Consider the following 13,693-nt stretch of genomic DNA (forward strand, 5'->3'; position numbering starts at 1 on the left):
TTTTTTTGGTTTTTCTCCGGTACCGGGAACCGAACTCACGACCTTGCGCTTGCCGGGCAGGCGCTTTGCCACTGAGCTAAATTCCCAGCCCCTCTGCCTCTATCTTTGCAATCCTCCTACCTCCTACTCCCCTTTTGAAGGATCCAGCACGTCAGTTTCTCTGGGCTACCTGTCTTTAGGATGCCCCACCTGGGAATCATCCCTCTCTCTCATACCCCAATTGAACAGCCTGTCCCACTCCCCCGGGGGTGCTGACTTCAGTTCAAATGTAAGGAGAAAATGATCACACAGAACTGACATCCATCAATGCTGTTCATTAACCCAGGTGGGCCTCTGTCTGGTGGAATGGGACATCATTCATTCAGTGCAGCAAAAACATGTACAGTGGCTAGCAAAGGTACAAGGAAAGACCTTACCACCTAAGTGAGGTGGCTAACCTGCCCGAAAGCACAGATCTGAGGCCAGCTCGGCATGGGCCACTTTGGGATCTCACACCACCTCTTATTTCTCAGTTTCAACCAATAATCCCCCAAAACAGCAGCAGTAGCAGCAGCAGCTTGCCCCCTGGTCTGCACACATAGCAGTCACTCTCTGGCCAGGAACATCTATCCCAGGATTTGGGTTGAAACCTTGGGAATTGGCAGCACTGGCATGAATGTGAAGCTGGGGGGTGGGGGGGTTCAGAGACTCGGCCCACCCAGGCCTACTCAATCAAATCTACATTTTAAGCAGATCCCAGGTGACAGATCTGCACTGAAGCTTGAGAGCACCTGCCTTCCTCAACATTCTTTTGAACCCCTTTGATAATTCTAGGGGTACAAAGACTGCTTAGAAAAATGTGAACCTCCCTCTCCTTACTTATTGCAAGGATAAGCTCCCTCCTCTGAGCGAACCCAATGAGGCGCTCAGAGTCTCTGGAGACCACCACAGGGAAGCCATTGTAGTCTGTCTCCTTGATGAGCGTCTCCACATCCTCCACGGTCATGCTGTCCTGGGTGAGCACGGACAGCGGAGGCTCTCCCCGCCTGGGCCGCATCACATCCGTGGCCAGCGTGCGATGGGTGAACTCGTCCTTCACATCGAGAAACGGGTACCCATTCAGGTGAATGTGAGCCTCGTAGATGCCCTCTTTCCCAAAGGCATCAGCCACCCACTTGCTGGTGACAGCCGCCGCCATCAAGGGCACAATGTACTCCAGACCACCCGTTAATTCAAACATGATGACCACCAGTGATACCGTCATCCTGGTCACTCCACCTGCAAAGGAAAAGTGAGATTCTAAAGCTTAACCCTGTACCCTCATGAGGGCATGATTTGTGGAGAGGCTCACGGGCTGCAAATGCAACTCAAGCCACACTCTCTTGATTCTCCTCATGTTGCTCCAATGAGAGGTTCCTATGAGCTGCTGACCAGGCTGGAAATCCTTGAAGAGACACCAGCTCTATGAAACTCAGCCTTGCATCAAAGAGCTGTAAGTCATCTGATTAGGGGCTCTTGTCCTATGAGGGACCCTGGGTTACTGATTAACCCAGGCCACATTCCTGGCTTTTTTGTGAGTGGCGCCTACATACCCTATACAGGCTTCTGCCTGAGGAAGCAAAACATAAGTTGGAAAATTGTAGAGATTTTGAGGGATTAGGTTGGAGAGGGACACATCTTTGGATTCCTTAGTATCCAGAAAGAGAATCCAAACTGATTTCTAATCTTCTAAAAAGGCTAATCCAGTTTCTTAACTTCAGTACTAGAGACATTTGGGACTGGGTCATTTTGTTGTCATGACTCTCTTGTACACTACAGCAAGTTTAGCATCATCCCTGGAGCCCTACTCACTACATACAAGTGGAATGAGCAAAAGTGTCCCTCTAAACTTTCCAGGGGTCCCAAGGATGCAAAATCATTCCTGATTGAGAACAAGTGTATACAGCTGTTAGATGGTGGAGATTAGATTCAATCAGACTGGGCCTCTGAACGGCTACGTGGAAAAATCTTCTGCTAACTCATGTTTCTTCTTTTCTATTCTACTCTTTCTAGTGAACAGAACAAAAGCTTGGTACACGCTAAGCCATTGACATGGCGGAGTTTACTTGTTACGACAGCACAACCTAGCTTATGCTGAGTAATGCCAATGAGCAAACCCATGTCTTCATTCTTGCCAGTCCTAAGCTGGATCAGCACCCCTCCTCCTCCACGCCCACACCTGTGAACATACCTAGGCAGGCTGCGGCTCCCACCATTGCATAAAGTCCTGGGGTAACGCAGTCTGCCCCAGGTCTGCACCAGTTCCTGAAGATGATCCAGTCGTGGTGGTGGTAAGCCAGCTGCTCCACACCAATCCCCACCATCCTGCCCGCCATGGCTCCCACAGCCATGCTGGGGATGAAAAGCCCTGAAGGAATCTCAAGAGAACACAGAGAGAAAAGTAGCCTGAGGGAAGGAGGCCAAGTTCTGACCTCCCAAACCCCAGGAAATAAGGTCCCCTTCCACAAGCTTGCATTTGACTGAAGCCTACTCTTCAAAACAGCTCAGCTGGGAAAAGGTGGGACAAGTGATATGACCTGCTTAGTCAGTAGAGTCTACTGCGACTTGGACAGAATACAGTTCGACACTTTGATTTCCTCTCCTTCAAAAGCTGGCTAGTGTGCCTGCTGTGGATTAAAGAATGATAAGCCCCACTGCAAATAACATTCAAAGTGTGCATCTGTCACCAGAGACTCTCACCACTTTCTTGCTCTCCTTGCTGTGTCGCTCAGACTGGCTTTGAAAATTAAATGTCAAGCCACAGCATGAAAATGGAAAAGAAGGGCCTGCTACTGTTCCCAGGTAAAAAGGGGGGAAAAGCTGAATGCATCATTACGGCTTCCCCTGATCTTCCAGAGAGCCTTTCAAGGGCTCACTGTCCCCTTGAATGGTGGCTGTCCGAAAGAGCAGAAGGAAGGGTCCCTCTTCCTAATGAAGGACATATTCTGATATTTCCAGCCAGGTTATAGACTACATAACTGAAGAAGTGTTGGTGGTAGCATGTTTTCTATTGAGTTGAGTGAGAATACTGTGCATTTGGTTTCTCTGATGGTCATACAGAACACGCCTGCTATAGAACGGGCTGCAGAATATGCCTGGCTCCATGTTCAGGGCGACTTCACATAACCATGGATCCTGAGCAGCAGCTGCCTTTCTGTCTGCCCCTGTGGTCAGCAATCTGAGCATATAAGCAGATCCTTAACACAACTGACATTAAGTTTCAATCCACACGTGCAATTTCTAGAGTTTAGAGCACTCCTTGGCAATTTGTTCTTTTCTGAGCATCCCCTTATTCCAGTCACTGAATCTCTGTTACTTCCAAGTAGACTTTTCTCAAAAAGTAACAAAATATGCTACTACTATAGCATCTTCCTTGGACACAAAATGAAATCCCTTTGCTAGGAGCTAATTGATCCAAGCCAGTCAGCTGTTAGACCAAGTCCACCCATCCTTGTTCTTAAGACACAAATTCGAGTTTGTGTTTGACTACTATGCACTCAAGCCCACCATCTCTTAGACTTTTTAAAAAGATAGAATTCAGGCCAGGAGGGTGGTGCATGCCTGCAATTCCAGCACTCTGGGGGGGCCGAGGCAGGAGAAACACAATTTTAAGCCCAACCTGGGTATCTTAGCAAGATCTTGTCTCAAAACTAAAAACAAAAAAGGGCTGGGAATAGAGCTTAATGTGAAAGTCCTGGGTTTAATCCCCCCTAGTGGAGAGAAAGGGGGGGAGAGGGGACGGGGAGGGAAAGAGAGAGAGGCAGAGAGAGAGGCAGAGAATAGAAATATCACGAAGAAAGGAATACTTATGGAACAGAAAAGGGGGCTCTGGGGACTAGATGATGCTCTGCTTCTGGTCCTGGGTATTGGTTATACAAACACACGTTTTGTGAAAATTTACCTGTGCATATCTCTATATAAATAATATATTTTAATAAAATGTTTTCTAAAACTACAACCAATATAGAAACAACCCAAATGTCCATCAAAGGACGAGTGGATGAAAACGTGGAGTAGCCATCATCGGATGCAATACTATCCAGCCAAGAAAAGGAATAAAACACTGCTACCACATGGGTGAACCTTGAAAACACCATGCTCTGTGAAAGACGTCCATCCCATTTATATGGAAGGTCCACAACAGGTGAATCCACAGAGACACACAGCAAGTGAGTGACTGCTAGCAGCTAGGAAGAGGGGAGAAAGGAGAACAACTACTAATGTAGATGGGGTCTCCTCTGGGGGGAATGAAGATGTTCTAAAAGCAGACAGAGGTGTCAGCTGTACCACATCATTAATGCACTTAATGCCAATAAAGTGTACACTTTCAGGTGATTAATTTTATGTTGTGTAAATTTTACCCCAATTTAAAAACTATTAAAAGCACTAATAATTCAGTGTCAGGCAACACCAAAAAAAAAGCTCTTTGGGAAGCGCTTCTGAAGTATGTCTGAACTGATTCAGCAGAGCATTTTTTAAAAGAATGAAAGAAGCTGTCTTCTCTGATTTTAGTAATGATAATGGAAGCATGTGAGATCATACACAGTTTGAGAGGACCTGACCAGCCAGAGGTGGTGTGCAGGGCTTGGGGTGTGCCTCAGTTACAGAATGCTTGCCTAGCATGCAAAAGCCCTGGGTTCAATCCCCAGTACAGACGTGGGGGATGAGGAGAAAGTATGAGGATGTACGCCACGTCCCCCTGCCACGGCCCCAGACTTATCCAGGCCAAGGACGTGCTCACTTTATGGTCTCGCGGCACTGGCATGGTGCACGAGATGGACATGCAGTGTGGAGACCACACAGTCTCCAAACCACGTTTACCTGCATCTCTCCCGGACCTGTGGGTTCTTCCAAGGTAGAGGTCTATATTAAGCTTGAGTCCCTCAAACTTAGTCCCAGGATACAGTGGGTGAGGAAAGCATGTTTACTAATCCAAACAAGGCCAACCCTGGACTTCTTCCACCTCTTGCACTCACCCAGCCAGCAGGTAAATCTGTGCTTACCACCTGGTCTGGGAGGGCTTGAGGTGGGTTTGATACCTAGCTCTGTTTCCCATAAACTGCAGGTCTGACCAAGTCACCAACAACCTGAGTCTTAACCTTCTCGATTGTAAAACAGGATTAAAATTTCCACTCCACAAGTTTGTATTTATTAAGAGGCTTGTTTCCTGTTGATTAAAAGAATGTCAAGGAAATAAATCATTCAAGAAAGGTCAGTTCCCTCCCCCTCGTGTAATTTTATTTTGGAGAATAGGGTGCTCCCCAGAAAGACATACGCCCCCATCTTCCTTCCCCTTCACTTACCTTCATGCCAAAGGTAAATATGGTAATGACAATTTTGAAGATCAGGGCCAGGGCCAGCTGCCACATGGCAGTGTAAACCCCGACCCCAGCCGGCCGGTCTGGAATGTCATCCACAGGCCGGGTCATATTGGGGTCGTTGATGTAGTCACAGAGCTGGGAAGACTCAAGGGCCCCACAGTCATTGAACAGCTCAGAAATGAGTTCGCTGGTGCTCTGGCGTGTGTAAGGGTTGGGGTAGGCGATGATGGCAGTGATGGCTGTCACCACAATGACCTCCAACACCGGGTACTTTCCCAGCCTGGTGGTTTTGCGCCTCCTGCACCAGGCGATGTTGCATCGAGTGAAGAGGGTTCCCCACAAACCCCCAAAGACTCCAAGCAGGATGAAAGGGAAGAGTTCAGCCATGTACCAGGGCGTGTGATATTCCACATAAAAGAGAACCAGACGGCTATTCCCAAAAGGATTGATGGATCGCAGTGTGAAGGCTGCCACCAGGGCTGCAAAAAATGACCTCCACAAGGTCTTCAAGGGAAAGTAGTAACTGACCTGGGACAAAGAAGTAGACAATCATAGGCTGGCCAGAGAAACAGCAGCTCAGAGCCTTCTCCCCCTTGGGTCAGCAGTCCCAACAGATATCTTTGTTGGTGCATTTTGGACACAATTTAAACTAGGTGAACTGAGTGTGATCCGCCTTTGGTCTTAGTCATGTGGCAGCTGGCCCTGGCCCTGATCTTCAAAATTGTCATTACCATTGCCTGCGGTATTTGGCATGAAAGACACAGGCTAAGACCAAAGGTGGACCACATTCACTTCACCTAGTTTTAACTGTGTCCAAAATGCACCAGCAAAGATATTTAAAGGAATCTAACTATGACAAAAAGTGCCATGGATTCCCATGAAGGTGGGTTTGTGCTACACTTTTAAGATTAATAAAAGGCTGGAGAGTAACTCAGGGGTAGAGCGTGTGTTTGACATGTTCAAGGCCCTGGGTTCCATCCACACTACCCCCAAAAGAGAGAGAGAAAGACAGAGAGTTAAATACTACATGTATTTATAATGCTGTTTGTGGCACAAAGGTCCTCCTAAAAGCAAATAAACTTTGGATTTGATTCTATAGTAAACAGAATGGATCAAGAATGGAAACCTCTGGTCCAAGGAATATACCATTTGTATTGTACATGAATTAAGAATTGTTTTTGCATTTTGAAATGGTTGGAAAAGAAATAACTTGTGACATGAAATATTCATTCAAAAGAAGAACAGTTTTCATTACATGTGAGAATTTTATAAATTCCAAATTTTGTGGGGAAAGTTTGTGGGGCATAGAGCCATGCCCGTTCATGGATACATCATCTGGTTGCTTTTCTGTTAACAATCGCAAAGTTGGTTGGCCATAGCACAAACTGTGTGGCCCACAAGTCCTTTTCAGAAAACACTTGCCAACCTCTGAGATGATCCATTCTGGTTCCAACACCAAGGCAGAACCTATGTTGGTTATGAGGAAGAGAGAATATTGTAAATCTTTCCACAGAGTTATATTGGCAACTTTTAAAACAGCATTTGAAAATAAATTTAACAGTGGAAATTGTGGGTCTTTAATTAACTGCAGAAACCTTTTTCAATACTTGTATGGATCTAATCTTCTGAGGGTAGGAAATACAGGCTCATCCACATGAGCCTACCAGCCATCCACATACGCCTTATTGCCCCCTTCTCACCTCCTCTAGACTGAAGAGCACACCCCCGATGGGAGCACCAAATGCCACGGAGACCCCAGCAGCAGCTGCAGCTGAAAGCACCTATAAGACAAAGGGTTCTAAGTCGACTCTTGGGCCATCCCTGAAGGCAAACCCATGCAGGCAACAGAGGAAGAGCTCTGAGGAAAAGCCTCCCCTGCAGGTAGAAGCTCAGCCAGCTCACCTCACGCCTCTTGCCCTCATTCTTGCTATACTTGGAGAAAAGGCTGCTGAAGAAGTTGCCACAGCAACAAGCCACGTGCACCAGAGGCCCTTCTTTTCCAAGGCTCAGGCCAGAGGACACAACCAGCACCAGGGTGACCGTCTTGATTAGCAGGGTCCACTTTCCCAAGTAGCCCCTGATGATAAAGCCGCTCAAAATGGTCTTTATCTGAAAGAGGATGGAGAGTAAGGGGAATGAATTGCTTCAATCCATGCTTAGCAAAAGAGCTGTGCCTTTGAGCTAGAGTCACTAAATCAGGAAGAAAGGAGACTATTTTAGTTTTTGATTTGTCTATAATTTAATAATATATCAACAGATACATTCCAAGACTGCAGCTGATGCCTGAAAACTCACTACTAAACCTAATATATATTTTGGTTTTTCTTATGTATACATACCCATGATGGCGTTTAATTTATAAAGCAGGCACAGTAAGAAGTCAATAACATTAGCTAATAATAAAGTAGAACAATTATAACAATTGGAACACATTTTCTGTTCATGTCGTCTACTGATAAATTTAATGCCTTTGCCATTGCAGCTAAACAGTTACCACATACTGTAGCCATAATATTTGCAGTTTGAGGTGGGGCAGCAAAATGAACACGAAAAGTCTTTTCCCTTTCTCACAACTTCACAAAGAGAGGATTTATTCTTACCATAGATCTTAGCAAGCTCAGCACCCGTTTTTTTATCCCATAAATTAACAACTTTCACCTTTTCACTTAAAAGAACCATTTTACAGCTTCTTGTTCACATAGGCCAATTGCTGACATCGCTACTCTTGTGCTCTGGGAACCCATTACTGAGTAAAACAAGAATGACTTGAACACAAGTACCGTAATGCTGTGAGAGTCCACCTCTTGATTATAGCCAAGATAATCATTAAGTGTTAAATGAGTTGGTAGCATTTACTTTGTGGATATGATGGATAAAGGGATGATTCATGTTCCAGGCAGAACAAAACAGGATGACAAGAGATTTGATCACACTGCTCAGGACAGCATGCCATTTTTACCATTCAAATCTTTCCTTTTTTAATTTTAATGTTCTTAACACTGTGTTAGAAAATGAAGTTATTCAAAATTCTAGTAAAGCACCTTTAGGAGATATAAAAATAGGGGCTGGGGGTTTAGCTCAGCGGCACAGTGCCTGCCTGGCAAGCACAAGGTTGTGAGTTCGATTCCTGGTACTGGAAAAAAAAAAAACCAACAAAACATAGACTAAAATAATTTATGGGCTGAAGATATAGCTCAGTGGCATAAGCACCTGCCTGGCAAGTGCAAGGTCGTAAGTTCAATTCCCCGGGACCACTAAAAAAAAAAAGGTTTCTTTTGGGGCTGGGGATTTAGCTCAGCGGCACAGCACCTGCTGGGCAAGTACAAGGTCATGAGTTCAATTCCCGGTACTGGAAAAAAAGAAACAAAAAAGACAATATAAGGAGATGTAAAAATGCTTGAAAGAACGAGGACCCCTTCTCTTCCATTGACTCCTATCCTCTTGTATGGGAAAGGCTTTGCAAGGAGAACCAAGTTGTTCCATTGTTAAACTTGCTTCATTTTGTATGTGCCACGTAATGACTTTCTTCCCACAGCTGCACCTGAGTCTTTGATTAGCACATTTAGAACTGAACTGGATATTTATCTCAGTGATTAACTTTGCATATTGAAGTCCACTATTCTAAATAGAAGCATCACCAATGGCTAAGTAACTTTTCTACCTCCAGTCTCTCCCCAAATAGGCTAAAATGGAGTGAATATTTACTGCTGAGCCAGCTACTTACAAGTTCCCTATCATAAGTTAATTAGATACTGAGTCAGAAAATGAAATTCCTAGTCAATTTCTGTTTTCTTGTTGTGTAATACACAATAAGACAGTGCTATCTCTTATCAGTGTCATTTACCTAACTTCAAAATCCTTCTTTGTGGGCCCTGATCTGCCAAGTAAGTAATTTTTCAAATAGCTGCTAGAATCCTTCTAAACCTTCGTGCTCCTCAGAATCACTGGGTGAATTCGAAAGAGTTGAGGGAAAACCGGCTCTCCACACACAGATGTGATGTAATTTATCTGAAGTACAGCTAAGGTGCAGGAAGTTTTACAGCATCCCCAGGTGATTTTAAAGTGCTCCACTCCTGAAAAGACCAGTACAGGCATTCCTAATTTCTCAATATTTAAGGGACAGCGCTGAAGCAAACTAATCCTCCAATTCTAAACGGCTGAGGACAGGACCATTTTCATCTCAGGAATTATTAACAGAGATCTGTTTCTTAATTCCAGAGGAGTGGGAGATGAGGGAAAGGGAGAGAGAAAGAGAAAGCACACTAGCACGTGTGTTCGTGTGTTTCCCCAACAAATTCCTTGAGCACCTTCCTATAGAACATACATGAGGTCTTCTAGCTATAGGTAGATAGCGTTTCTTAAGCTAGACTTTAACTCACGGCAAACGAACTAGCAGTGGTTAAACTAGTCTTTAACTAGTGGTAGTTGGCTTAATTGAGCTTGTGCTCTGGGGATCTCAGATCCCTTTATTTAAAGGATGTTTTATTATGCTTGCCACTATCCTGCCCTTTTGTGTTGCCTTGAATAAAATTATCCATAATTTTTTGTCAGTTAGTTAATATGGATTTGGACCCCAGGGTACAGTTAAAAAGCGTAATACCATTTAGAAAATTACAAGCATCTAAATTACCTGAGCCTTTGCCAGCCATGACATGTGGTGAATTGAACAATGTAATAGGTATTTTGTAATTCTCTAAAATGATTTTATAAAATTGTCATGATCAAATTAGGAACTAAAGAAGGCAAATTCATTCCCAGTAGATGCCAAAATCCAATCACTTGCTCTCATTTGAATTCACAGAGTTTGAGGCAAGCAGAGCTTCAACAAGATGTATTACAGCAAATCTGTGACTCATGGAGTTACCCTTAAAACCAGAACTCCTTTTGTTTGATAAATATTTGTCTAAGGGCTCCTGTTTTGTAAGGAACAGAAACATCACCCAAGACACGGTGATTTATTATATAACTGATAACAATTTCTACTGATGAAGCAACAGAAATAAAAGAGAAATATCCTTACCAAGTTCTTTCTAAACTCCAAAGTCCAAGAAACCACGTGTTTCTTTGGAATGTAATTTATAGAAATTACATGGCCGTTTCTTACAGAAAAAAAAATTACCTAAATTTACATTTTTAAAATGTTGTCAAAGGAATTTTCATTCTAAGTAATCAAAATGTTTTGGAAGGAAATGCCTGGGAGGATGAAGAACTTAAAAAATGTACCTTGGGCTGGGGGGGTAGCTCAGTGGTAGAGGGTTCAGTGGTTGCAAACTGCAGCCTTAGTTAAGGATTTCCCGCTCTGCTGTAATAATGGAGAAAACTTGGCTACTGTTGAGTCAAAGTAACCAAATTCAATTATAAAACCTCCACTGGTTCCTGATCCTAAAAACACTGTAGTAAATAGTTTTATAGAGAAAAGAATCTATTACGCATTTATATGATTAAAAGAATGTTGATAAACACAATCCCCCAGGTACTCACTACCAAGTTCAAGAAATAGAAGAGCAGATTCTTTCGAAAGCCCTCGCTGCCTCCCCAGTGGAACCTTGTCGTTCCCTTTATCCTTCCAATCATTTACTTGCCTTTCTCGACCATTTTAGCAAAATCTGTTGTCAGTTTGATTCTTTGTGTACTCTATATAAACATAATTGTACTTTACAGCTTCTTCTGCAGCCTACTTTCTCCACGAGACATAATTTTTATTTTCATCCATCAGTGTGTTCCTTGTCCTTTTGTCACATAATAAACCTAAATGCTCAACTCAGTGTTTTATTTCCTTTGAGTTCAGCTGTCACCAATAAAGATATCCACTTTGGAGAAGAAGTGTCTGAGAAGCTCCTCATAGACCGAGCTCCTGTTTAAACTCCCTGTCTGTCTGTAAGATCACCAGCTGAGCCACACACCTCTGGTTCTTGGAAGGGGAAGAGAGGATTGCTCATCATTCCTTTGGTTGCTGCTTTAGATTTTCCACCAATTTTCTACTGCCCATCTTCTTATTTTGCAAAGGCTTGATTCAAAAACACCTACTGGTGGGCAATCGGGTCATAAACTGGGATACCAGTGATGATCTATCCTTCTTTATTGTCAAGAGTGCATTGGGCTTTCGTTAGCAAATAAAATAGTCAGCCCTGCTGTAACACTTGCTTTGAAAATGCAAATTGGTCCCAGCGCTATTCATACATTAGGGAGGAATTTGGGCATAATGCAGATTTTATGTCTGTATATACACGGTTGTCTGTAGAAGAAATAAAAAGTGAATGCAGAAAACTGCACCAAGTAGAACCAGGTCCTGTACAACAACACAAACTGCACATATGTACATGTCTCAAACATGTACTGGCTCATGCATGTGCTGGGAATCCCAGCCAACCACAGCTGATGAGCTCCCTCTTCTCACCTCTTCACAGTAACTCATGAGCTATAGCCCTTCTGATGCACACTTCCACAAGCAAACATCAAGGTGTTTTAAGTGACATATTTATTGTAGCATTAATGTGTGTCTTAGCAATTTAACATGTGTACAGCCGTGCTACTGTGTTTAGCAGGTTGCTTTTTCATATGTATCACTGAGGATGTTTTGTTTGTGTTTGGTTTTGGTTTTGGTTTCTTGACACAGGATCTTGCTATGTAGTTCAGACTGGTCTTGAACTCACAGTGCAGCTCAGGCTGGCCTGGAACATGCAGCAATCCTCCTGCCTCGGCTCCCCAAGGGCTGGGTTTACAGGTGTGCACCACCATGCCCAGCTTCACAGAGGGAGTTTTTGAGGACTGTGTCCCCTAGTCCATTTTGCCCATTACCCTGTGGGTCTTACTGTGCCATTTTGTATAGCATGGTGATTTTTCTGACTGCATGTGTCTCATTATAGCAAGACTGGCTATACTTAGGAAATAGAATAGTGATATAGCTTGTTTTGGGGTTCCTGAAGCAGTATGTGAAAATAAACCATGGAAAATTCAGCATGACATAGTAAGACGTTTTTGTTTCTATCTTTCCTGAAACAGGACCATGTTGAATGTTTTCTGTGACCATCTTCGAATTACTCCAGCCCTTTCTGTGAACTGCCTGGACAAGTGTCATCGTCGGAAGGCACCAAAAAGGGTGTAGATCCATTGTCACAATCAGTCCATAGCTTTGTCTTCAAACTCACTCTCTCCACTGGCTATGGGCACTGCTGAAACACTGACCCAAAGGAGAACTGAACTGCATTGAGTAGAATGAAAATACAAAAACTTTTATCACGATTTCAGGCTAAAATTCGTGTTGTCTGAGCCTTTTTGGAAACAAGCCTGATTATCATTATTGTGCCCATTAGGCTCCCCCAGGTTTAAATTCAGTCTCAGGCATCCCTCTTGATCAGTAAAGTCACTTTCCTCAGACGCTGGTTACATGAAAGTGCTGAAACCTATTTACAAAACCTCCACATTTACAGGGGTTCATTTTTAGTGTATGCACCAAAAGTGGAGTTAATCTGTAAAGGCCACTATTACCTGCAAAATGTAGCAAAGGAGTTTAGTCACCAGTAAAGTTTCTCGCAACAGTCCTCCACTGTTGACTTTGCTCACATTACATCATAGACGCACCTCATGAGTTATTGCAGTGCCACATTTATGTGGGTGGTTAATGAACTCTGATTCCACAGGCTTTAAGAGTTAAGCCTGGTTTCCAAAGACAGTGGTTTAATCTTCTGAGATGCAATGGAGCAAAAATTTGAATACACTGTACTAATCCTGAAGTCAGACTGCTGGATTCAACTCAAAGCTTACCAGTGCGGTGACCTTAGGCAAGTTCCTTAACCTGTCTGTGCTTTAGTTTCTTCCACTATTAAGTGAAGACTCATAGCAGCCTACCTCATAGGCCTATTGTGAGGATTCAATTAATTAACTGATGCCAAATGCTTGGAATGGGGCTTAGAACAACAATTCTATAGAAGTGTTTGCTATTCTTATTATTGGTACAAAAAAAAAAATTAGCCACAACTCACCTCCGGTATACCAGAGCCACAGGCATATGGTGCAAATACCCGCACCAGAGAGACGGCCAGAAATGCAAACAGTAACGCCCATAGGATGTACATTAAGTAATTCAGAATGTAAGCACTGGCACCCTAAACAACAAACACAAAACAAGGAAGAAAACATGAACACGGCAAACCCAAACAACATACCCAACCCCACCCCTTCACCGTAAGAGCAAAGCTTTGATGGGATTGAGCAGGCTTGTCCCTGTCCTGCATAAACAAAAGGGCCAGTGTGGATTTTATCAGCTGTTGCTATTGCTACAGTCACTACACACAAACAGCACTGGGTGTTCCACCAGGAGCTATTTACACCAACCTTCTACCAGGTGAATCTCA

General features: G+C 43.6%; 1 protein-coding gene across 1 annotated transcript in view; it reads right to left on the bottom strand.

Moving 5' to 3' along the window:
* Clcn4 (chloride channel, voltage-sensitive 4) overlaps positions 1–13,693 on the bottom strand; it is a 77,642-nt gene that overhangs the window by 25,527 nt on the left and 38,422 nt on the right. Inside the window, exons 6-11 of the mRNA XM_005411399.2 lie at positions 13,322–13,444; positions 7,242–7,448; positions 7,040–7,120; positions 5,322–5,867; positions 2,210–2,396; positions 859–1,257 (exon numbers count right to left, since the gene is read on the bottom strand). Coding sequence (XP_005411456.1) covers positions 859–1,257; positions 2,210–2,396; positions 5,322–5,867; positions 7,040–7,120; positions 7,242–7,448; positions 13,322–13,444 — 1,543 coding nt within the window. The remainder of the gene's footprint in view (positions 1–858; positions 1,258–2,209; positions 2,397–5,321; positions 5,868–7,039; positions 7,121–7,241; positions 7,449–13,321; positions 13,445–13,693) is intronic.

The sequence above is a fragment of the Chinchilla lanigera genome, unplaced genomic scaffold, assembly GCF_000276665.1.
Source record: "Chinchilla lanigera isolate Chin_1 unplaced genomic scaffold, ChiLan1.0 scaffold00143, whole genome shotgun sequence".
NCBI lineage: Eukaryota > Metazoa > Chordata > Mammalia > Rodentia > Chinchillidae > Chinchilla > Chinchilla lanigera.